Source organism: Pinus tabuliformis, chromosome 1_1, assembly GCF_031772625.1.
Source record: "Pinus tabuliformis cultivar Carrire ecotype Pingquan chromosome 1_1, CPIR1, whole genome shotgun sequence".
Lineage (NCBI taxonomy): Eukaryota > Viridiplantae > Streptophyta > Pinopsida > Pinales > Pinaceae > Pinus > Pinus tabuliformis.
This window is the reverse complement of record NC_142297.1, coordinates 571,429,826-571,456,305: the sequence shown is the minus strand read 5'-3', so window position 1 is coordinate 571,456,305 and position 26,480 is coordinate 571,429,826. Positions and strand designations below refer to the sequence as shown.

General features: G+C 40.3%; 1 protein-coding gene across 3 annotated transcripts in view; it reads left to right on the top strand.

Moving 5' to 3' along the window:
• Nucleotides 1–26,480, top strand: part of NADK2 (NAD kinase 2) — a 137,257-nt gene that overhangs the window by 70,514 nt on the left and 40,263 nt on the right. For all 3 annotated transcript variants that reach the window (XM_089392312.1, XM_089392314.1, XM_089392313.1), the window contains exons 3-6: nucleotides 7,506–7,627; nucleotides 7,785–7,926; nucleotides 8,046–8,270; nucleotides 8,421–8,495. In XM_089392312.1, the coding sequence (XP_089248438.1) occupies nucleotides 7,506–7,627; nucleotides 7,785–7,926; nucleotides 8,046–8,270; nucleotides 8,421–8,495 (564 nt within the window). The remainder of the gene's footprint in view (nucleotides 1–7,505; nucleotides 7,628–7,784; nucleotides 7,927–8,045; nucleotides 8,271–8,420; nucleotides 8,496–26,480) is intronic.

Below are 26,480 nucleotides of genomic sequence, written 5' to 3'. Positions count from 1 at the left end.
TTGGCCATTATGCATGCATTGGCCAAATTCCGACAGTATTTAGTGGGTAACAGGTTCAGGGTGAGGACTGATCACAACAGCCTCAAGTTCTTTTTGGAGCAGAAACAGCTATAGGAGAGGCAACAAAAGTGGATCAGTGAGATCCAAGCGTATGACTTTGACATTGAGTATGTCAAGGGTAAGAACAACGTGGTAGCAGATGCCCTTTCATGTAGACTAGCCACGTTGTCTCCTATGAGCTTGGGCGCAGACTGGAGGGCTCGACTCTTAGTAGAGTACTCCAAGGACAGATTTGCATGTGAGGTTCTGGATGGACAGGTGGCGGATGACAGGTACAGGGTAGTCGATGAGATCATCTACTATAGGGACCAGATCTTCTTGACTAAGGGATCTTAGCTCAAGAAGAAGATACTTCAGGCATCACATGATTCACCATTGGCCGACCATCAGGGGTTTACCAAAACCTACAGGGCCATTAGAGAGAGGTTCTCATGGAAGGGCCTCAAGGAGGACGTACTCCAGCATATTCGGGAGTGCGATATTTGCTAGAGGAACAAGGGGGAGATGAGCCATCCCGCAGGATTATTGCAGCCTCTTCCCATTCCGGAGGGGAAATGGGAGTGTATTTCGATGGACTTCATCACAGGGTTGTCCATGGTGCAGGGCAAGGATTGTATTTGTGTCGTCGTTGATCCACTGACAAAGTACGCACACTTTTTCGCCATATCCACACACTACACAACAGCGTAGGTGGCCGAGCTGTTCTTCAGAGAGGTCTTCAGGCTACATGGTCTTCCTAAGACCATTATTAGTGACAGGGACAACCGTTTCATGGGCCGATTTTGGCAGGAGATTTTCCGGTTGGTGGGGACGGAGTTGACACCGAGTACCAATTATCACCCACAGACGGATGGGCAGACAGAGATAGTTAACAAGTGGCTGGAGGGCTACTTGCGTAACTATGTCAGTGGGCAGCAACGAGCATCGCTGAAGTGGCTGCATCTGGGGGAGTACTGCTACAACACTACACATCACATGTCCATTGGTATGTCACCATTCTATGCTTTGTATGGATATCATCTTTTATCTTTTGCTGACGTGATGTTTGGTGCTAGCAAGGCTCCGAGAGCCAAGATTTGGATCCAAGAGAGTCAGGATATCCTCCGAGCTCTCAAAGATAATATGGCTACAATGTAGAATCAACAGAAGCTGTATGCTGACAGGGGACAGGTGGAGAGATAGTTTGAGGCAGGGGACTTGGTCTACCTACGATTACAGCCATACCGACAGTCGTCACTGAAGAAGAAGGGAGCTGAGAAGCTCAAGCCCAGCTTTTATGGGCCATACAAGGTGATACACAGGATTGGACAGGTTGCGTATGAATTGGCGCTGCCCCAAGGCAGCAAGATTCATAACGTTTTTCATGTATCATTCCTGAAGAAGGCATTGGGGCAGCAGGTGACAGTGACAGATGAGCTACCACCCACGGATGATGAGGGGAATTTGGTGTTGCAGCCAGAGGCTATTATTGATACCAGGGAGAGGCCAGGACGGTCCAGGAATTCTCGGTGAGGTGGAAGAATTAACTGGATGAGGATGCCACTTGGGAGAGTGAGAAAATTTTGCAGCATCCATCACTTTAGTTACTTGAGGACAAGCAACATTTTGTCGGGGGAGACTGTAATATTCCTAATTAGCCATGGCTAATTGGAATATTCGATTTTGCTCAATTTTGCCTTCTATAGTTATTTATAAATGAAAAGGTGAGGAAAGGGGGGACATAACTCACTTTTTGAATAAAGTCACTCCCTAGCAACACAACGTTGTAACTTAAAAGGGGAGCCAAGGGGGTCAAAGGACTACGTAGACACTTGGAGGGACTGCGCAGATGGAGTAGGAGCACGTGGCAAGAGAGAGACTACGTTGGAGGAGGTGGGCCTTAGGGTTTTGAGAGAGGCCAACACTATAAAGGAGAGAGGAGCCTCCTCATTTGGGCATCAGATTATGTTGCATTTGAGCTAGTCACTTCGACTTAGAGCATGCTGGCTGTTTGGCTTGTTTGCAGCACTGTTTAGTGCATCGAGTGTCTCCGTTTGGAGATCTCACCCTTAGCCCCGGGGACTTCGAGTGCCTGCTTGGGCAAGGTAGTTTCATCAGTATTTTTCAGGAGGAGCGTTCTCTGGAGTTGAGGAGGAGCTGAGCATTTTGATGACTGTGCAGTCGTGAGAGGGGAGGACGCAGTCCCTTTTGGTAGGAGCTCCGGATTGGGTTTATGTGGAGGATTTGAGCTTGGAGATTGAGCAAGGGATCAGCCCTTGCATGTTCGAGGATTTTGGCAGAGTCTCGGGTAGAGTTTTGGAGGATTTTCTTCAGGGGCAGCGCAGAGCCTTGAGGGATAGCATAGATCCTCAAAGGGGTGATTTTCGGGGGTCAGCGATTTTAGAAAAGCTTTTTGGGCTTTTCTGGGTTTATTGAGCAGAGGTTGATTCCAGAGTTTCAACATTTTCTGAGGAGGGGAACAGCCCCAAATCCTCACTTGATTCCAACAGTAGCAACAACACAACAGTTCTCCGGCAGCTTGGACGCAGTTCAGAGAGAGGCCATTTCCTTACCATTATGAGTGTATTTCTTCACTTGCCTTGTGCAAGTCGAGGTGCTATCTTTCTGATCACCTCTTGTACTCTTTCCATTACTCAGTATAATAAAATGGCTTAGCATTTCTCTCTGCATTTCTCGAGTATCTGCTTATATTCCATGTATACATTATTGTATGTTGCACTACTGTTATTTTTATCTCTTTGAGCTCCCCGGCTACCATACCACTTGTGTGTTTTTCTCCTATACTCTTAGGCAGAGTCTGGAAAGGGCCAGGTAGCCTCCAGAACTTGTCCTCTTTTCAGAGGTGACGTATCTGGTAAACGCCCTCCCAATCCATCTCTGGTTGGAGTTTGCTTGTGTTTGAGGGATACCCTTGATAAGGGATACTACATTGTCCATCTTGTACTTCATCCTAAATTTACTTAGCAAGATAGTTGACTCCACAAGGAACTAGTATCAATCATCTAAATCTAATCAGATCCTTTAAAATCTTGCTAGATCTAAGCAAGTACTTGGCCGCTCAATTGTGTCTCTCGGATTGGTTGGTTCCCAATTAGCTCTTTCCATTTTCGTAGGGTCTACCTCCCTTAGTCTGCTATAGGGAGACAACTTAAACGGAGAGATTGGGGATCAAGGTGACAGCCCCTGATCTGAGCCGTTGTCGCGGTGCCTAGATATTCTATGCGGCAAAAGTTCCATAAGCATGTTTTGTTGCATATTTTTGCTCATGTCTGGATACTTTTACTGTTACTGCTGGAAATTTTCATGTTGTTGTTATATTGCTGCTATAAAATAGTCATGTTGTAGGTTCTTATCTGATGTATGGAGGTTGCTAATACCTATCATTGTTGAGTTCCTGGTTATTGGTTATATATGTCATATCTGTCCCTTGATGCAAAGGTCATGTACAAAGCCATGATGTAATCACTGTAATATTCAAACATATATAGGATATTGGGATTAAACATGCTTTTTATGTAAACCCATTATTTTGGGCAATTGATGTAATGATGAGTCAAAAATGTAAACCCAAATGATTGGGTATTTGATGTAATAATGAGTCATTGGTGTTAGGAAAGGTTTTTGGTTGAGTCATTTGGATATCTTTAACACATGCTCAGGGGGGAGCATGGTCAAAATACAGTTTCTATAAAAGTGGTATTCATTCATCATTGGTAAACCGTTGGCCTTAATGTCAAAGGGGGAGAGAAGCTTGGTGTTTGGGAGAAGAATGCTTGGAGGAGCTTGGTAAGAAGCCTTAGTACTTGCAGGTGTGTTTGTAGGTGCTTACAAATGGTCAGATGGTAACCAAACACCAAAGTGGTTGCCATCAAGTCCAAAGGGGGAGATTGTTGGCATTATGGCTAACTTGTCGTCCTTGATGGCAACCTATTTAATAAATATGTCAACATTACGATAACATAATGATTATGCAGGCTGGAGCATATGCTATAGAAGTGATGAACAAAGAAATGACAGATCAGAAACAGATGGATGTTGAATATAAAGTTTGGGAAGGTATACATGGATCCTATGTAGAAAGGTTGCATACATACGCGTGTGTTGTGAAGAAAAGTTGCGTACAAAATCCGCACCATGGTAACTTGAATATTGACCCACATTAATGAGTGCGACAAGGGTTATTTGATCCTATCAAAGAATACCATTGACATTACTAAGGGATTGGCCTAAGGTATTGGTTGAGGCTAAAGCTATATAAGAAGATGGAGATCAAAGTGTTATGTGTGCAAGTATTGTGTTGTTTATGAATGATTTGATCTGAAACAAGTGTGCACTAGGGAGCAAGGAGAAGACTCAGATCTGAAATATGTTGACATGTATGCTTAATTGATTTACTTGCTACAAATGTCTAATATTGATGAAACTGTGATGCTATGATCTAAACAATTTATTCAGAATTCTGTAGTATTGACATTCAAGGTTGCAGAAAGTGAAATTGTGTTTGCAGCGAAAGTTTTCAGATCTATACACAGGTATGTTTGGGCATAGTCGCGTACATACGCGGATCCACCTTTGAAGGGTCGTGTATATATTCTGCGAAATAATTTTTCAGTATGTGCAGATTTGTACGTGGGTGTTGTGCATGGTAAGCGCGTACATATGCTAATGTTCCTTATAGAGATCACGTACATAAACCAGGGTTTGATCTGTTGATAGATGTTTATAGATCTAATGATTGATGTTTACAGTTGATGTTATTTGGTTTACTTGCTGTTGTCTGTCGATGATGTCTTTATCATGATTGAGGTGACTTGGTTGAATTGTTCAAGTTTAATGGCACAAAAGTATGACTGAGTGTATGATCTATAATTGGTTCAGAAATCTGTGATTGATTCTATGATCTATAGCTGGTGAAATGGTTTATGAATGGTTCAATGATTAATGATTTAAGTGTTAAGTATTCTAAGATCTGTACGCAGATGTTATACAGAGAAATCGCGTATATACGCAAGTTTTATTCAACACAGTCACGTACATAATTTGATATTTATTGTTTCTGGTTGGGTTCTGCATTCAGTGATTTGATTCTTCAGAATTTCAGTTGATTTACAGTGTGACAGTATCTCAGATTCAATGCTTCAGTTTGTTTGGGTTTATGGTTGATATGGGTCTAGTTTGAAAATTTGATGAAAGGTGGCCTACAGGTTGGTTTGATGATTGTTTGATAGGTGGATCCAATTTGAAACATTCTGAAAAGTGGTCCACAAGGAGCTGAGGGTAGCAATCTTCAGAAAGGGGGTAGGAGTTCCCTTTCAGGAGGAGCTGGTAAATGAGATTAGGGGGTTGGAGCTCCCTTTCAGTGGGTGCTGGAGAATGAGAGAAGGTTGTAGCCTTCTGTAGGTGGGTGTCTACATACTGGTTAGAGTCTGTGCTAGTACAAGATTGTAAGAAGTTTTCCTTTATAATAAAGAAGAAGACAAAGACGGCAACAACGGTGGTTTTCTCCCACATTGTGTTTCCACCCAAAATCTTGGTATTCATGTGTGTTGATATGTTTCTTGTGTGTTGATTATCTATTTGCCTTTTACTGTTGCTTAATGAATGAATAATGAAGTAATGATGCACTGGTTAAAAATGAATAGTTAACGAAATTAATGATAAACTAGTTATTTGGATGTATGTGGGTTGCATTAATCGCAGTCGGGTACATAGGCGTGTTTCCTTAATGCCAATAGCGTACATAAATCAGAATAAGAAATTGAAAAATCGAAGTTTGTAAAATATTGATTCACCGTCCCGCCCGCCCTCTCAACATTTTTCCTAACAAGGGAATGTTGCACCAAGTGAGAAGCTAAGAGTTAACAACTCCCAACATAAAATGTAAGTCAGAAAAATGACCAGAAATATTCAAATATTGGGCTTATATTGGCATTTTTTCATAGCCTTGGCGTTTTTCCAAAAAATCAGTGGCATATTTTTTGAAGGTGATTTTTCGTTGTGTTTGACATTGTGATTATTTGGTGATAACTTTAAAAGAGATTATCCAAAAACCTTACTTCTATAGTTGCAAAGAATCTTTGAGTGATACTGCTGGCCAAAAATCTTTGGATCAGTTACTAAGGTGAGTCCTTGAAGGAGAGGGTTTAAACCCTATGGAAAACCTTCAAAAACCATAAAAGAGATGATCCAAAGCTCTATTTCCATATCCCTTAGGTGATGCCACTAGCCAAAAATCTTTGGATCATCCAAGGAATTGAGGTTCACAGAATCACACCTACTATGATACCTTGTTGAGGTACACCAGAGATGGTCAAAGAAGCAAACAGAATCAATGCAAACCCAAGTTCTGCATTAAAGAGACAATAAACCAGCATTAGAGCAGCTCAATTCTTGAAGAGAAATCAGCTAAGAGTGGCACAAATGTACAGAGATAAATAACCCATGTACAAGTGTGCTAGAAAGAGAAAGAAACCCATGGATAAAAGTGACCATAACTCTGGATGGTGCTCTTAAGCAAATCATTTTGATAAAAGATGAATAAGAATCAGTTGGTAAACAATTATAAATGAAAGTTGCCTATTCATACACGACTAAGAGTAGGGTGGTTGAGAGGGGTTATGAGCCTATGTGTACTAGATTGGCCTTAGCCATGGTCAAATGTAAAGATTACATCATTTTCAACAGTAAGAAGGTCTGAGAATTGGTTTCCTCTCCCACTTTCCTTCTCATCTCCTCTAAGCAGAGTGCTTTTTGGAAACTCCTATTTAGTCCTGTCTCTTATGGTAGAGCTAATTTGTAGCTGACCCACTTTGGCAGTTATTCCTAAATTCAACATGATGCAGTTGATGCCTCTTGTGGCACTTCCATAAAACTAGCCAACTAAATTTTCTGCCATACTTAACCCCTATCCAATTTCTAATTATTTCGTTTGTTCTATAAGTTAATCAAATGGATAATTAACTTAGATGCCTGTTTAACTCAATTTTCCTTGGCCAATTTTACTACAACTTAATTTCTCTCGTTTAGTATGTCAGAATAGCACACTATTACTCAAATGTCAAGCAGCATTATTTTTTTGGTCCATCGCGTTCAAAATTAGAGTTATCGTATTCTTTTTCTGGTGTCATCCTCCCTTATGCCTCACAAACATTGCCTTTTTTCCATTGGGCCTTTTCGCCCTTTGTTACAACTTACATCTGCATTGTTTTCTTCTTCTGCCTTCCATCCAATATTCTGTCTTGTTCAACCTTTGTTGCATCTTTGGTTGCCTTTCTCTTACTTGAGTTCTCACACTCGTGCACTTCCCTTAAAACTTATTGTTCCTTTTCCAAATTTTTTCTTTAGTTGTTTTATGTGATGTCAGGTAATTGTTTTGCAAATTTTGAGTCTTATTTTCAGACGTCTGCCAGTTCAGCTGTTTCAGCTACCTCTTTTTGTACGTGTAGGTAGCTTCTTTCCTGTATTATCAAGAAAAAATGAATGTTTTAGTGGAGCCTGAGGTTCATGACATGTTTGCAAGCCTCTCTGGATTTGGCTTCATTCAAACCTTTCATATTCAGGATGTCAGGTATGGTTCTTTATTTAACATACTTCGGCTTTCATTATATAGTCTCCCAATTATTGAAGATTAATTGATCAGTTGTTATTTGGAGACCAAGAACCGTGAACTGAGAAATGGGATGGTACACCTTTAATTCTTTTTGGAAACATGTCTCTTAATGCAGTGATCTTCATGAAAGAGTGGATTTTGTTGCATGCTTGGGTGGGGATGGTGTGATACTTCATGCTTCAAACTTATTTCGTGGAGCAGTTCCCCCTGTGGTTTCCTTCAATCTTGGCTCTCTGGGATTTCTCACTGCACATCATGTAATGTTCAAACCTCAGTAAAGTTAATTCAACTCAAAAATCTGTTGTTTGTTCTGGAGGTTTTCCATCAGCACATTATGCTTGCTATGCTAATTTCTCTCATCTATCATAAACAACAGTTTGCAGATTTCCAAAGAGATTTGAGGTCTATTATTCATGGCAATATTACAACAGATGGAGTTTACATAACACTCAGAATGCGACTACGTAGTGAGATATTCCGCAATGGGATTGCTGTGCCAGGAAAAGTGTTTGATGTCCTTAATGAAGTTGTGGTTGATCGTGGTTCCAATCCTTACCTTTGTAAGATTGAATGTTATGAGCACAATCACCTTATAACTAAAGTAAGATTTTGAGTTCTCCCCTCTACTTATGATTGTGAAGCAGTTTTCATTTAATTAACAGAGATGAGTGAACAATGATTTATTTTATTCCCTTTTGTGTAATGAGATAATATGTGAGATATAGTGACTCCATTTTCCCTTTAATACCAGGTTCAAGCTGATGGAGTCATAGTGGCCACCCCTACTGGAAGTACAGCCTATTCTACAGCAGCTGGGGGCTCCATGGTTGGAATCTTAAACACATTCTACTTTTATTTTTATTACTTGTATTTGTGACAGGACTGACCCCACAAAGTTTTATAGGAGCTCTAAAGGGACATTATCTAAGTTATAAAAAAGAAGACATTCTTATCCCTTTAAAACTAGTGTTTTCATATGTAGATAAGCTACATGTCTGGTTCTGTATCCAAAATTTATAAATGCCTGTTTGCAATTCACTCACAAATTATGCTAGTGACTTCTGTATTCCAATTATTTTGTCCATCCAGTCTTTGAATTCTCTTATGGACCCTGGAGATTTTCTCAGACAGTTCTTTCCCCTTTCCACCTTGTTATAGGGCTCTTGTGTGAAAGAAATCTCTGCCTCAAACTATTTTTTTGATTTTTTTTTAATATCTAATTCTTGTGAGTGTTGAAAATCTAGCTAAAGACTGTGATCCACTCCCTATGTTAGCCAGCATCTTATTCTTGATTTGTTTATTTGTCTTCTGGCACTCAAGGATCTGTGCAGTTAAAAGTATAGGAAAGAACCCCATAATCAGCAGGGACTGTTTATTAAAGAATTTGAGAAGTGCCATTGTACTCTTTTCTTTCCTCTTGGCTATCCCTCTTGCATATTCCGTCTGTTGCATTAATCCAATCTAGTCATGTTATCAAGATTTGTTTGTAAAAGAATGCAATAAAATCCCTCTTTTGTTTCTGGTACTTAGTAGTATGAAAACAAAGTCTGTTTTCAGTGAGATCCAGCTTGGTACATGTTATTGCCAAATTTAGCCTTTTAGTGCAAAGCCTCACTAAGAACTCTATATTTAAAGCAGCAATGTGATCAGTTACCACTTTCTCCTTAGCAACTGTTCCCCTGCTATTCTGTGGTCAAATATTATACCTGCAAGGGAGGCTTCCTCAACAGATCTTAGCGATTAGATAACCCAAGTGTTCCCATGCTAAAAACCCCCAAGGGTTCTACTAATAAAATCACCCAAGTGTGATGTTCAATACTTGGCGTTTTGGGTGAGATAAGATGTAATTTCATGACAACGAGTTCAAAGGACCCTATGGCTAAATCTAGAGGGCTTAACAAATCCTGGAGAAGCTCAAATAGGTTCCCAAACACATGGTATCTTTAAATTACAAATTGCCGTTATATACTAGGTTTTCTAGCAGCACAATTACAGCATGCAAAATTTATAACAGTGATAAAAAAATAGTCTAAATTTGATGATAGACAAGTGAGAAACAAAGACTATTTAATTGATAAACTAGGAAATAGAATTGTAACAATTTAACGACTGAAAACACATAAAACAGCAAGAAAATTCATGCATGAAAATAATATTTATACTTTCCCAGTTTAGTACATGCAAAGCCTAACCCTAGGAACAAAAGATCCAAGGTAAATAATGCTATAAAGTGCAGATTTTGCCGTAACCTAACTCTATTTTATTCTAGAAAACATAAAAATTTAAAATTTAGGGTTTTAATTTTAAGATCATTGACATGATAGTGGATTAACTCTTTTCTCAATCAAAGGGCTAATGGAGTCGAAGGCAAAGTCTATGGAAGATGATCAATGGAAGAGATTTATGAGAGAGAGAAAAGGCTTCAATGAGGTTTCTCTACTTCACAAACCCCAAAGACTTCAAATCGAATTGGAGATAAAAAGCAAGGAATCTATACTAAGGTTCTTTGATGGAAACTTGATGATCTTGCAAAGGAAATGTCAGAGCCATAAAAGATTCAACACACTTGATGAAGATTTCATTGAAACCCTAATTCTACAACAAATACAGGATGGTCGAAGACCCTTATAATAAATTTGCACAAAATCACCATAGAATCACCATTTATCTTCCAAGAGAAAAATCCGTCCAGCCACAATATCTTCCCCAAGACAATTTGCTCATTCAATGCTCCATAGTGACCAAGATAAAAGAGACAACTAGTGATCACTCTCTCATTATGTGAGTGTGATAATGATCCAAGGCTAGATCAATTTCCCTCTATTTATATCAGGGAAACCAAGTTGATTTAGTCCAAAAATTGACTAAATGCCCTAAAAATCATATCTCTGATTACAAGTAAGGTAGGTCACAAGTCGACCTCCATAGGTAGCTAACTTAGTAATAAACTAGCACAACCACATTAGTGCATGTGGTTGATATATGCCGGTAGGCTTATATTAAACATATCAACAAACATATTAAATTAAATTATTAAAATAATATATTATATATAACATTTACTTAAAATAAATTAAGTTATAACATTTATTAAATTAAATCATTATATAACATTTACTTAATTATGACGATATTATATAACATTTATTAAATTATTATTTAACATTTACATTTGCAAATTATTCATATGGTATGTTCGTTGCAAATTATTCAAATGGTATACTATGTATGAATTATTTGCAACAAATCGCATGAGCATGTTTTTTAGGAACATGTTCAAATGATGATCACGAAGACAAGAAATGAATAAATAGAAGTCAAGATTTCATGAACCACATCTTGATTGCCGTAATGCATCTAGTAACGTGGTGACCTTGGGTAGGGGAAAGGCGTATCTATTCAAATTCATTATTTAAATATTTAGTAAACGCTATGTAATGTGCAAGAGACGACCCTCCAACTATCCTCTGTGAAACCACAATGGTTGATCAAGCTATACGACGATGAATATTCTACTAGCATTCAATCTTGTATGTTTATTCATAAAAAAATTTAAAATTCTGGAAACCAACATCCATAGGTTGAAATAGGTATGCCTATCGACATAAACATAAAAATATTCCTCTTTCAACCCACACATGTCAGCTAAAGGCTTCCAAAGGTGACATCATCTCCAAAAAGTGTCTTTCTCGTCAAATGACAAAAAGTTCCATGGGGACTCAAGAAGGTGCTCCTCACTTCAAAAGCCACATCTCCTCATCAAGCAAAGGCTCCCTCAATAATACATCATCATTAACTAAGCCTACATCATCAATTCAAGCCACACGAAGGGGATGCCATAAGGCTAGGGAATGACATCATCATCTAGAGTAGTATACCATCCCTGCCAGAGGGGTCTCAAGTCATCATTATTATCAAACGATCCCAAAAACAGGGCAACAACCATCAATAAGGTGCAATGCGAGCCTGGGGATGTCTTGTCATCTCTGGTGTCCAACTACTCTCCAGGTAATGCTCTGGCTGAAATGTGCAATGTTTTAGGTCTTGGAGGAAGAGGAGAGTGTCATCAATTGCTAGATGCATCCAAAGGTGGCCAAAGTTCTAGCTCTAGTGCTAAGTGTAGTCATCAATACAATCCCTCAAGGGATGGTAGCTATACCTAGGAGTAAGCATCTGAAACATACTCATAAAATCAAGTGAGAGAAACATCATAGGTGCAAGAACCATAAGAGTATCAAAGTATATTATATTTAATACAAAAGGCATCAAACTACTTCACACAAGCATCATCTTTAAATGTTTTCCTAGCTTATGATTTGTAAACAAGTTACCATGCTTAAATATGGAGGGTTATCAAAAGGGCCTATTAGGTGCCTCCAACCTTAAGGGGACGAACAATTCCTAGGCCGACCCATCAATCAAAGGGTGCAAGTGGTCAATAGTATGGTAGGGCTTTATTGCTTACTTGATGGAGGATGCAACAGAGTTTGTACCAGCTATGAGATTCCATCATCTTTGAGCGTTATGATGAGAACAAGGAGCAATCGTCGGACCTCAGTTACCCCTTTCCTCGACCTATTTACCACCCCTCTTGTGCACCTTTTTCTTCATTAATTTTTCTTTTAGATGCATAGCATAGGTTGCAAGCTTTCATTGATTCATCATCAGGGTTGGGATATTTAAAGTTCCTTTCATTTATGATAGCTCATGCATTAGCTAGGGATTGGGTGAGGGCTAATGAGGGGGGTAGAGTTAGGCTAGGATTTTTTCCACGCACTTTCATATATCCCTTCCAATCTTTTGCATTTTAACGTTATGGATCGTGCTATTTCTTTTCTTTCTGCTACATCAACCTCTTAGGGCAAAGTTTTTGGGCCCCTACTCAAGGATGAGGAAAATAAGGGAACCAATATTGGGGATATATCATAGTCAACCCAAAAATGGGATATAGATATAAGGGAGAGATGAAATGTGTTATGTGTGGATTACCATGGACACACAACATCAATCAGAGCCTTCTATTTGTGCCCCTCCTAGATAGTGAAAGAAAGGCCTTAGGGAGGGTCACATTAGACTAGGGGCAGGAGATAGCCACTACATTGAAGCATGGGAACAAGAGTGCAACCAAAAGTAGTCTGTCATCCAACTCAACTTGTGATCCATACTAGAATGCCCTTAAACATTAAATGAAAGCACTTGAATACAGAAATGTAATCTATCTTACAATAGATGACTCGCCTTCATTTAAGCCTTGATGGGTAGCCCAGTTGGTTCAAGCCCCCTTGCCAAGTCTTTGGCCCTCTGTGATCATGTCATGAGGTGCGGGTTCAATTCTCCCCGTCTCTTGTGTCGGCTGGGCATGCGACCCCTTCAGGTAGGCTCGCCTAGGGCTCATTATGAAAAAACAAATGACCCACATTCATCAAATGAGTAGGCTAGATGAAATAAAACATTGATTGGAGGATGGATGAAAGACCTTTGAGGCTAGCTATCTGTGGATCATCATAGGGCTGCTAGCTGACAAGCTGAATAAATAGGAGAAGTTTTTTCTCCTAGGGGTTACCCACCCAATACACGTGATCATACAAATTTCCTAAATGAAGATCTAGACTGGTGCTTAAGCTAACCTCTGTTGAAAAATAACTAGGTTCGGTCTTCATAATGACGTGTAATTGTGATTTTATGTAATTGATGAAAAGAAGAAAAATTAAAATTATTATTGTAGTGCTTGTCTCATGGGTTTCATGAGCAAGGGATTTTATTTTAGTGATGGCTCCCATTGTGAGCCTTTAGGATTTGTTATCTAGTCGTAAAAGTCAATTTGAGTCTATGTCATGTATGAGGGACCCTTCTTGGGCATATTACACTTGTGTATGAGTCAATAGAAATGTCAAGTGTTTAATTTCCACGATCTTGGGTCTAGGATAGAATCTTAAAATCTTTGACGCTACCAAACCAAGAATCTCAACGATGCTACTTTACACAACGAAATATAATCAACAATAAATCACACATGCACATAATATTGACAACTTTTTACAATTTTTCAACCCAGCTTCGTTATATTAAACAACATATAATACAATAGTCTAGGGCTCCCATAACAGGGATAATGGCCTTCATACATCCACTAGTGCAAAATACAAATTGGGGCTTGGTGTCAGTCCATCGACAACCAATCTGCCCTCAACAAGATACTCTGACAATCTGGCTGATGAAGTCAATTCTCTCAGCTCTCCTCGGTCGTACCTTGTACCTGCCCAGTCCTTCGGCTCTTGATCTGTAGCTCCTGCCTCTATCAATGCTCCAAGTCCATCTGGCCATTGAATCTCAGCTATCCAATCTGCTCTCTAGTTGTGCCTTAGTCCATCAAGGCCACAACACATCGAGACTCCTGTTGAGTTGTTCACAGTTCCACTTGTGAACAACTCTCAACTGGTCACTGCTGCTCCTCAGCTACCCAGGGACTTCATCCCACTATGGTCTTCCTGTGATGCAACGATGAAGATCAACATAGGGCACGGAGGGTTGCCACCTATCACTGCAAGATGTCCATCTCCCACAATGAACACAGGGTAGGAGGACTACCCATCATTTGCTGTAGAAGTCTTTCTCTAAACACAAGTCTCAGGCTCCACAACTGCTCCTCTGGTTCGTTAACCCTTGAGCTCAACAACTGCCTCTCTCGCAACTACCTTTGTCCATCAAAGTGTTGCTCATTGGGCTCCAACTTGGACACTATCATGCTGTCCTCCAATAGAGCATAAGTGCCCAATCCACGTTCACACTTGGTCCACTCTCACGCTGCCCTCCAATAGTCCATGAGTGACCAAGTCCACGCTGTAGCATCTACACCTAGTTAGGGCATCCTCACACCTAGGAGACCCTTACACATGGTTTCCCACAAACTTCTCATCAACTGACCTTTGTTCTGAAATAGAGGAGCTATTGCACAGATCTAGGCACCAACAACATGTCCTCACCTAGGACATCGATCCACTGTGAGATCTGCACCTAGTTGGAGTTCCTTCATGCCCAAGGCAACTCCAACAATGGCTCCCATGGGCTGCGAACTAACCGATCCAATATTGATCACAAATTGTGACCCAACATAAGGCAAAACTGGAGAAATAACATACCTTTCATCTGTTGTTCATGGACTGAAGTCTGGTCACTGTTTAGGACATCCTTGCAACCCACAACAACCCATAACAACCTACCATTTGTCATCAAAACCTCCACCAAAGACTGTGAACTCCTCAAATCTACAAGCCTTTGCCACTCGCTGTCTTGATAGGAACCTACAACACTCGTATTAGGCTTGTTTAGCTCTCCAAACAACCACCACAGGTCTGTGACCTAGTCTCCATAGGTTTGTGATCTCCTCGACCTGTTCTAGCATGAGAACCCACATCAACTAGCCCATAACAACTTCCCTTGAGTGCGGTTCTACCTCCTTGAGAGGCCGAGGCAGTTTGCTGCTGTCCTAACCTCCAAACAAGCCTCGGTCTTCCTTTAAGTACAACGGCTGCCCTAGATCTCCCCCTACAGGTCTGCAGCAGCCTAGATTTGGGACTATCCACCCTCAACTGAACCTTCAAATAGGCCCAATCCCTTCTCCTTTCACCTGCATTTGCACCTTACCTTACTCGGTCTTGTTGTGGCATGAGACAACCCTCCACGCAATCAAAGAGGCACACAAACCAACCCTAATTCCTCACATTGTTTTGTCCTCTTCTCCTGTGGAAAAACAGAGATATCTTCCTCTTCACCGAGTTGTTATCCCTCCTCCTTAACGCTGCCTTAATGTTGCACTTTTGGATAAGACAATGCTTCCATATTCGCCCTCTATTTTTACTAAAGAGAGGGGCTCCAAAGCGTCATGTTCTAGGGGCTTGAACAATTGTCATTAGGCCTTCCTAACCTTAGGCCGACCTAGAACATCATGTGCAAAACACAACATTGAATTAAAAAATTCATATCTCCATTTCTACAACTCGGAATCAGATGATTCTCATTGCGTTAGAATTGTGTCACCGAGAGCTATCATCCTCATCCATCACATGTCAAAATGTGCTCATGGTTTTTGCCCAAATCCCGATGGGTGCAAAACCCCAAGCTTGGGTTTCAAGCCCACAAGCCTACTTGTGGTGCTTTTTCCTCCAATCCCAAACCCTAGGGCTTGGAGTACCTCCCAAGCTACACAAAAATCAACATCAAGTAGCCCTCTGAGACCGAGCACAAGCATTAACCTCAAGTCGACTTCTAAATGGAATTAACTGTCTCCTCCAACAGTCACGCTAGCTCACCTACATGGCAGGTTAGCTAATTGCCTTGGGCAAGAACTATATATAGGGCAATGCATCTTCATTTTAGGACAAAATTTTCGGTGATGAAGTTTGAAGCAGAAAAGTGCGAACTACAACAAGGAATTCAAAAGGATTAGCGAAGCAAGGAGGAGGATCAACGAAGGTCTAAACTCCAAGTCTTGGGTCTGTTTTAGGGTGTTATCACTGTCTCATATGCGAAGAGAAGGGTAACCATTTGTTGCAATAAGGTTGAGTTTCAAAACCAATCAGATTGAAGTCATAAGGAAGGTCGAGTTACCAAAGAAGTATCCTCCACCTCAAGCGCAGTAAATCAAGGACTGTCGTCTACAGTTGCAAGGGTTCTGATTTAGGGCCGAAATGTTGCAGCCCTGAAATAGAGGAAATTAAGCTGAAATCTGAAAGGAAATCGAACCGGAAGGAAGGAAGGAGCAGGTAGTTGACCATCGTTGGTTCAAGAAGATAGGAAGCTTGGTGTCTTGGTCTTGGAGAGGTCTAATAGGTCAAGGGTCTTGGTCTTGGTATTCGTCAATTGGAATCTCTTTAAAAAGAAGAATTTGTTCGGGTTTTCCTCTCAAAGAGAGAGTTTTTGGCCCTAGCTAATAGCCTATATTTTGTGTCTCTTGTTTCTTTATGGTGTATGCATTGGTAGCTGTTTAATGAAGAAGAACACTAATAACCTAAGTAAAAGAAGATCCTAATCTAAAAAAGTAAAAAGTACTCACAAGCAGTTACTAATAAAAGAGAAATCACGTAATTACCATGCCCTAGATTTCTCAACATGTTGATGCAGTAATATAAACCATGGGAAGATTAAAAAGTGGTAGCTAAAACTAGAAAGAGTATAACATTAAATGAGCAAATCATTGTAGATCCTTTCAAGAATTGAAAGTTTACAGCCCAACTGCAACACAAGTGTATTCTGTGGAGTTTGAACATTATTCGCTACAACAATTGTGTACTATCAAAGATGAAGACAAGTCTATGACAAGGAGAAGATCCCTAGGACAATTGATGTTTTATTCATTAAAGTGGCATGAAACAAACAAATGATTGTGGGACCACATTAGACTTGAGGATATTGGGAGCTAGATGTTGTTGTAATGGACAACAATGAGCTAACTAAGCTACAACACATACTAGGAACATTACAACCATTTGATTTGTAAACTGTCGCGGAAAGGTATCTTGCGCCATTGGAAAGGTCTCTATTTAGAATAGGAAAAAAAAGTGCTCTTGGAATATGTGCCTCAAATTGCTCCCAAAAAAGTTGTTTGATGCCTCAAACTGGTCTTAAAAGTTTAAGATCCCAATTTGTGAAACTAAGTCCCATTGGTAAAAATGGTCCCATGAATCGATTCCTCCACTTTTTCCACTTTGAAAGCATCGAGATGGATGACAAACAAAATAATGATCCAATGTGGATCACACCTCCCCATTTTGGGAGGCTTTTGGTCCCCAAAAGCTTCTATTGAATGAGGTGAGGAAAGTTTTCATCTACCTTCTCTCAAGTGTACCATATAGCCTTGCCTAAAAGCTTGTCCTTTCAACCCAATCTTCCAAACTTCATGCTGCCCCTAGGGCCTGTCTTGTAGTTCTGGATCTCTTCTACAAACTTATATCTTCTATCAACTCTGCCCGAGCATCTGTTGCCAAATCCTCTACGGAAGGCAGGACTTATTCCTCTTCTTGATCTATCATGGAATGCTTGTAAAGTTTTAGATTCTCTACATTCACAACTGAGTAAATGCACATGTATGGGGCTAGACTGAGTCTATAGGTGTTATCTCCCACCTTTTCTAGTATCTCAAGGGGACCATACTGTAGAACCTTGATTTTCTTACCAGGACCCTGTAGCCTCTCCTTTTGAACTATAACCATGCTCTGTCTCCCACCTTGAACGACTTATTTGTTCTGTGCTGGTCATGCTTGGTCTTTTATTTTTCTTATGACTTCTGCTGTATCTCCTGTACCTCTATATGGATTTTCCCAATCTTTCCACAAATTTTTCTTCCCTTAAGGGATCCTTTGCAAGATCTTCCCCCACTCCTCCTAGTTGCCCATATGCAATATCCAAAGGTGAAGGTGGCAAATATCCAAAACAAGTTTCAAATAGGGACTGACCAGTAGAAATGTGGACTACTCTGTTATAAGGGTGTCATAAATACACTAGATTTTCATCATAGTCTTTCAGATGTTTATGATTTTAACTCCTCAAAAGCTACGCGAAAGTCCCATTGACTACTTCTATTTGCCCCATTTGTCTGAGGATGGAATGATGTAGCCCTCTTTAACTTCGTGTCCATCTTCTCCTACAATGTAGTCCAAAATGCACTGAGAAATCTTGTGTCCTTGTTTGAAATGATGCTCCTCGATATTCCAAAGTGCACCCAGACCTGTCCAAAGAGCAAGTTTGCTGTTTTTTGCTCGTCGATGGCTTTTTTCAGGGCACAAAACACACATCTTGCTGAACTTGTCAACTACCACGTACAGGTAGTCATGTCCCTTCCTGGTTATTGGTAAACCTCCCACAAAGTCCATGTAAATGCTTTCCCAAGGATGAGTGGGTACAGGTAAGGGATGATATAGACCCTGTTTCATGTTACTAGGCTTGCTGTAACAACGAAACATGCACCCTATTATGAAATAATGTACTTGTTCTTGCATCTTGGGCCAATACACATACCTCTACAAGTTGGCCATTATCTTCCCTACACCAGAGTGCCCTGCAACCTTGGAGGTGTGAGCCTCTCTAATTAGCTGCAATCGCTTACCTTTAGGAACACATAACTTGTCTAGCTAGTAGAGTAACTCGCCCTGGAGATGGTAGTCAACTTTGGTGTAAACATTGTGCACATGACTCTGGCTTTGCAATTGTTGGAACACCTCCTTGAAGTCATCATCCTTTGAATATGCCTCTCTGTATGCATCACATTGTTTTACAACCCGGCGGATTCAACTCGGAAACGGCCGAGTCATACCGAGCCATTAAAAATTTTTATGACCCGGCCAGCAACCCGGCTCGGGAGACCGAGTCATAGTTGACTCGGTCAACCCGGCCGGGTCCGTATTGACTCGGCCGAGTCAATGAAACGACGGCTGGGCACGTAAATCATGAAATTTATTCACTTTTTTTTGGATTTTTGGTAAAGTTAAAATCAGTTTATGGATTCCAAAGGGTTTAGGTAAATTGTTAAGTGCTTTTGGGGTCCATTTCCCCCTCCCAAACCCTATTTAAGACAGCCAAATGCTCTCATTCACTCACAGCAGTCTTATGCATTTGAGTGAGAGTTTTCTTTGAGGATTAGTGAGCAGTTCTTGAGCTTGTTTTGGAGCAGCAGTGAGGAGTCTTGGAGGAGCATTGTAGCTGGAGTGAGGAGCTTCTTGGGCAGCCATTTGGAGCAGCATTGAGGAGCTGATTTTTGGAGCAAGCTTGAGGAGGAAGTTTGTGCCTGGAGGTATTTTTTTCCACCTCTATAAATCTGTTTTTGCTTAGTAAATTTTAGGTGCATATCAAGAAAGCTTAGAGAGTGTTTTTAGTCAAATAAATGAACATTGAATCAATTTTTTTTTTTTTTTTCATTTTCAGATTGTTTTCCTAGTCAAAAAATGGCACCTAGAGCAAAAGATCCTGCTTGGGCATATGTTGAAATGGTTGATAGTCAGATGTGTTGCAAGTTTTGGCATAGGAAAATTAAGGTAGGTCCTGGGAGGATTAATAGGCTGAAACAACACTTGGCAGGGATTAAAGGCCAAATTACCCCATGTCCCTCTGATGAAATTGAGGAGATTAGAAAGAATTTGTTGGCCAGCTTTGAGAAATTTAAAGAAGATAAGGCTAGGCAACAAGAGATACAGGCTGAGATTGGGAGGAAGAGGGAGATACAAAGAATGATGGCTACCAACCCCCATTATGATTTTGAGGGTTCTTCCTCTATCCCTCAAACTGAGGCATCCAACCCTTTCCGTTATGTTCCTCCCTCTTTTGGTTCTGTTCAAGATAAGGGAAAGGGTAGAATGAAGGGTGATGTGACTATCAAAAGTTATTTCACTCCCTCCTCTCCATCAGATGCACATGGTCCTGAAGTTAGTAAAGGTCAAATTCAGCCCACTTTAGATGACCATTGGAAGAAAGAATTGAGGGAGACTGCTTGTGACTACATAGCTAGATGGTGGTATGATGCTGATATCCCCTTTAATGCTGCTTGTTCACCATATTATGAGCCTATGTTTGATGCCATACATGCTGCTGGAAAAGGCTTCAAAGGCCCTACTATGCAAGAGCTAAGGGGGTTTCGTTTGCAGAAAGAAATTCAATCCATTAATGAGTATTTGCAAGAGTTCAGGGACTCATGGGCAAGAACAGGGTGTACCATCATGTCAGATGGATGGACTGATCAAAGAAACCGTACCATCATAAACTTTCTTGTCTTCTTCCCACAGGGAACCATGTTTTTAAAATCAGTTGATGCATCTGATAAGGTAAAAGATGGCCACTTGTTGTTTCAGCTATTGGATGAGGTTATTGAGGATGTGGGGGTGGCTAATGTTGTTCAAATCATCACAGACAATGCCTCTAACTATGTTCTTGCTGGTAAACTGTTAGAGGAAAAACACAAGACCATCTTTTGGACCCCATGCGCTGCACATTTCATAGACCTCATGCTTGAGGATATTGGAAAACTAGATTGGGTCAAAAACACTGTAGATAATGCCAAAAGCATAACAAAATTTATCTACAATCATACACTGGTTTTGAGTCTCATGAGGAAACACACTGGAGGCAAGGATATTATTAGGCCTGCCATCACTAGATTTGCTACACATTTTTTGACATTGCAATCTATGCTTTCCCAACATAGAAACTTGCAAAAGATGTTTTCCAGTGATGAATGGAATCAAACCAATTGGTCTAACAAACCAGAAGGCAGAGAATTGAAAAGGAAAGTCCATGATGAAACTTTTTGGAGGAAGGCAGCAGAGATTGTGAAGCTTGCTGAGCCACTAGTTAAGGTGTTGCGGTTGGTGGATGGGGAAAGGTTGGCTATGGGCTTCATTTATGAGGCTATGGATCAAGCAAAGGAGCAAATAAAGACAGCATACAAGGATAGAGTGGCAAAGTATGGGCCCATTTGGGCAATCATTGATGAAAGATGGAACAATCAACTCCATCGCCCTATACATGAAGCTGGGTATTTTTTGAACCCACGGTATCATTATAGAGCTAAGGAGTCAGGAGCTTTGAGGGGGGAGGTCAGAGATGGACTGGTTGATTGCATTGAATGCATGATCCCATCGGAGTCTGATCAGCTGCAGATACATCAACAGGTCACATCCTTCAGTAATGCAACAGGTACCTTTGGGAAGAACCTAGCAAAGATTGCAAGAGAAGCAGATGAGCCAGGTAAACAAAAATTTCAATTTTCAATTTCTTAATGGTTTTACAGTTTTACTTTTTTTATTAAAGACTAAAGTTTGTTAAATCATTTATAATTTGAAAGTTAGATATAATTTGTAATTGTAATTTTGTTGAGCTTCAGCCTTCATCTAACTCATAATTCATTACACTCCTATGTTTTTTGCAGCACAATGGTGGGAGGCCTTTGGTGGCCAGTGCCCTCAATTGCAAAAGTTTGCAATTCGTATTTTGAGTAAAACTTGTAGTGCATCTGGGTGTGAGCGCAATTGGTCTGTCTTTGAGAGGATTCACACAAAGAAGAGAAATCGTTTGGAGCAAAAACGGTTGAATGATCTAGTTTTTGTCCAATACAACCTTCGGCTCAGACGGAACCAATTGCTGAACAAAAGACCTGATTCAGATCCCATTGTGTTGGAAGACATTGATCCAACATCAGATTGGGTAGTGGAGAGTCGTGCACCAGAGTTTGATCCTGATGAGGATCTTGATGAACTTGAACTGGAACATCCACTTCAGCCTGTTCAGTTGAATGCAGATCCCGATCCACCAGCCTCAGTTTCACAGCCAGCAAGGACTCCGAGGAGTAGGACTCCAGTTGTAGGTGCTTCCTCTGCTCAGCCACGACAGAAGCGCAGCCGCATATCTACTCTATATCAGCTTGCATCTGCTGCACAGCCTGCTAGTGGTACTGGCACCACTTCTACAGTTGCAGTTGGAGACGATGATGATGAGGAGGAGGCATGGGGCCCCTTGTCTAACTCTGATGATGATGATGAGTCTGATCCAGAGATTGGTCGAGATGATCTTGGCTCCTCTGGCAGTGGCTACTAACCAGTAGTACTAGTATTGGAGTCTGGTCAGCATCACAGTTTACTTTTGTTGTAGAGGCCATTTCTAGCCTCCTTGGTTATTTGTATTTTGTTTTGAGTCTTTGATCATGTATGACAGTTGACTATGTATTGCCATTAGGTACCATTTTGATATAATGGATTGGTTCATGAGCCTACTTTGATCATATGTTGTCTTCCATCTATATTATAATGCTATGTGTTTGGAAACATGAATGAAAATCTTTAAAATTATGTTTTTTTATAAAAAAAATAAATATTTAATGTATTTTTTACAACGACCGAGTCATTGAAATCGAGCCGGCCGAGTCATTACCGAGTCGGAGTCGGAGTCAGAGTCGATCCTCGGCCGAGTCGGAGTCGGAGTCGGAGTCGGAGTCGTAAAACATTGATGCATCATGGGTGAAGGGCTCCATGTGCATCATAGTTCCCAAAGCTGTGATCTTTGATGTGGGTGGCTTTGAAAGCATGTTGGCCAACTTGTTTGTGTTTCGCTTTGTATACTTGATCACTAAATGAAATTGCTGTAGAAATCCCATCCATTTGTAATGCCTGCCTTGCTGTAGCTTGCTCTGGGCATATAGGTACTGTAGTGGCTAGTGATCTATGTGGATTATTGTCTCCTTTTCCATCAAATAGCGTTTCCACTTCTTCACAACTTGCACAAGGGCATAAAGCTCCTTGTCATAGGTAGGGTAGTTAAGAACTACCCCATGAAATACCTTAGAATTGTAGCATACTGGTGTTCCTCCCTACATCAAGATTGCTCCCATGGCACACCCACTCGCATCTGTCTCCACTTTGAAGGACTGTTGCAAGTTTGGTAATGCCATAGTTGCTTTACTGATCTTTTTTAACTCAAAGGCCCTCTGTTGACCCTTTCTTCATTGGAAACTCGTGCCACTTGTTGTTATGGCATGGAGTCGTGCTACTATTGTTGAAAATGAGACTATGAATTTCCTTAGGTATTGTGTTGCCCCAATGAAATTGTTAGCCTTAGAAACATTCCATGATGGCTTCAATCATAGCATGAACTATTTTCAACTCTCCTCCACCTATCATATACCCTAAATACACCAAAGACCACTGTGCAAAGTCACACTTCTTCAGATTTACTAGCAATTGGTGCTTCTTTAATGTCTCCAACACCTACATCAAATGTGAGATGTGCGCTTCCCAGACAACATTGTATACTAGTATATCATCCAAATAGACAATAACAAATGAATCTATAAAAGGGTGCAATATATCATTCATTAACCTCATAAACATAACTGGTGCATTGAATAGGCCAAATGGCATGATCAACCACTCATACAAACCTTGTCTGGTTTTGAAGCCGGTCTTCCATGTATCTTCTTCTCTGACTTGAACCTGGTGATATCCAGACTTAAAGTCCAACTTGTTGAAATATTTTGCTTGTTACAATTGGTCAGAAGATTATCTATTCTAGGCAAGGGCTACTTGTTTTTGAGCATAATTATTTTCAATGCCTTGTAATTTATATACATTCGCCAAGTCCCATCCTTCTTTGGCATAGTGATGATGGGAGACCCACATGGTGATGTACTCGGTCAAATGACACCTTGTTGCAATCACTGTTGCAACTGTTTCTTCTCCTTACTTGCTTCTATAACAAGCTACCTATACAACCTAATGTTTGGCAGTGGGGAGTTCGACAGTAGTTGGATGTTGTGCTCCACTTTCCTCTTGGGTGTGACCCTTTAGGCTCCTGGAATACATCCCTGTATGCCTGTAGCAACTCTTCTAGCTACTGTTTTTGTTTCTCAGTACACCCCTCTGGGGATGCTTTTGCCCTCATTGATTCTTCTATAGATTGATCTTCTCTTAAAAATAATAAAACATACTTCTTGCTAGAGTTGATAAGTTTCTTGGCTTGGTTGGAACTTACCAACAAAATTTTGGAATCGCCTTTGTGCGCGTTGACGGTGAATAATTTTCCATTCTTGATGAGGTGGTACTGGTTGGCTCTCCGCATGAAGATTGCATCCCGCATGTACATATAGCAACTTCAAACACCACCCCACATACATCAAGTGGAGCTAAATCTAGTTTTTCTTTATCAACAAAATCAACGCTGCTAGCAAATTTGATTTTGCACTATTTTATTACCTTTATTTTCGCATTCTTATTTACCCATCCCAATGGATATGGGCTTTGATGATCACGAACTTCCAATCCCAATTTGATGACTAGCTCTATTGTAATGAGATTTGCCTGTGATCCTGAGTTGAATAGAGCATCAATCTTGGTCTTTTTAACTTGTATCTTTATATGGAAGAGTCTGGTATTTTTGTTGTCTCCATATTGTTGAAGGCTACTCAGATTCACCTCCTTTTGCACTAATGTATAGATGATCTTCTTGTCCACATTTGAGCTGCTTTCAACTTGGTTGCTCAAATCAATGGCCATGATATTCTTCTTATTATCTTTCTTTTTGTTCTTCAGGTTAAGCTTTGGATGTAACTACCAACACTTCTTTGTATCACTATGAATGTTATAATGATTGTAGTGTTTGCTGGGGTCTCTGCATTTGTGTTTTGTGGTTGCAGTCTTTTTATCTTTCCCCTTTCCACTTCTTCTTGCCCTCCTTAGGAGCGTCCTGGTACTCCTTGTGCTTTGACCCACTTGATTGCCCCTTCTTCTAGTCTATGTTCTCCAGGTACTGGGCTTGAACAACATTACTTACTTTTGCAAATAGTTGTGTAGACCCCCCAGATACTTGAGGAGTACATCTGAGTTCTTTGTAGAGATACCCAACATTATGGTCATCTTTTTTAACTCTGTGGTGTACTTCGTACATTCTGCCTCTGCTTCTGCCTGAAGTAATGCCATTGGATCCATTGGTCCTCTACATACTTGATAGGGTAAAATTGTAACGTTATGAGGGTTTTAAATTTCTCCCATCCTTCCAACCTCAAGGTTTCCGCGTGGCTTTCCCACCAGGTCAGGGTGTGGCCATCTAATTTTAGTCCTGCAAATGAAATCTTTTGTTCCTCCTCTATATGATGAACATTGAAATAATCTTCTAATTTCCGCGACAGGTGATTTAACTTCAGAGTGTTAATTTTACCTTGATACAACTTGATATCATCCTTTGCTTCCATTTTGAACAGGCACTGTTAATGGTTCATGACACTTGAACTTGGTTGATCTTTTTTGGGTTCTTTCGTCGGCTCCTCTGTTTCTTCTAGATCTCCCCTCCAATCGGACCTTTGCATTAGAACCTCCATCTTCTTTGAATAGCCCGAGCTTATTGGTCTGGGCCGTGATGTGGAGATTCATGTTATGATTTATATTTGCAACTTGTGCTTCTAGCTACGAAAGCCTCCTCTACCAGATCAGGATGATTATTCATTGATTTGTTAGCCATGACTGGGGTTTTGTGACTTTCGGCTTAACCGATCTAGATCCCCTACAACTTCCCACAATATACCCAAAGAAACCTGCTCTGCTACCAATATGACCTATAAACTGCCATGGATATTCCATTGGATAGTTCGTCATGATATATCTGATTAAAGCTATGTTGCACAAGTTTCCAGTACATGGGTACTTTGGGTACGTGGGAACGAGTATCCAGTACGGCTAGAAGCTTTGCTGAAGTTTACAGGAAGCGTCAAGCTGGGAGCGACAATAATATAATATATTAAAAATTAAAATTTAAAAAATTTAAAATATATATATATATATATATATATATATATATATATAAAGTGTAAAGATTAAATGTACATACCAAATTGAATTTTTAAATGATTCAAGAGACAACCATAAAAAGTTAAAACCAAAACTAAAAGCCACCCAAATCATATTGATGTTCATACTAGAAAAAGGCAAAAGCCTAAAGTAGTACATAATTCAAAATGCCCAAGAGCCAAAATATAACAACAAAAATATAAAGCTTAAGATGATCATAGAGTATGATCTTCAACATCAAGGAGATCCATATAAGCTTGAGCCTCACTAGGGACTGGATCAACATCATCATCATCATCATCATCAAATGCAATAATGTCATCTAAAGGTATGCCAACCAATCCTGCATTTGGTAAAGGATTGTCATCATCATCGTCAATTTGGGCAACATCTTCAACATTCACATCCCATCGTGCAACAGGTCCTTCTAAATATTCAGGTAGCTTCCTTGAACAAAGTCGAAGACTACTATGCACATAAACAAGTTTCTCTGCTCT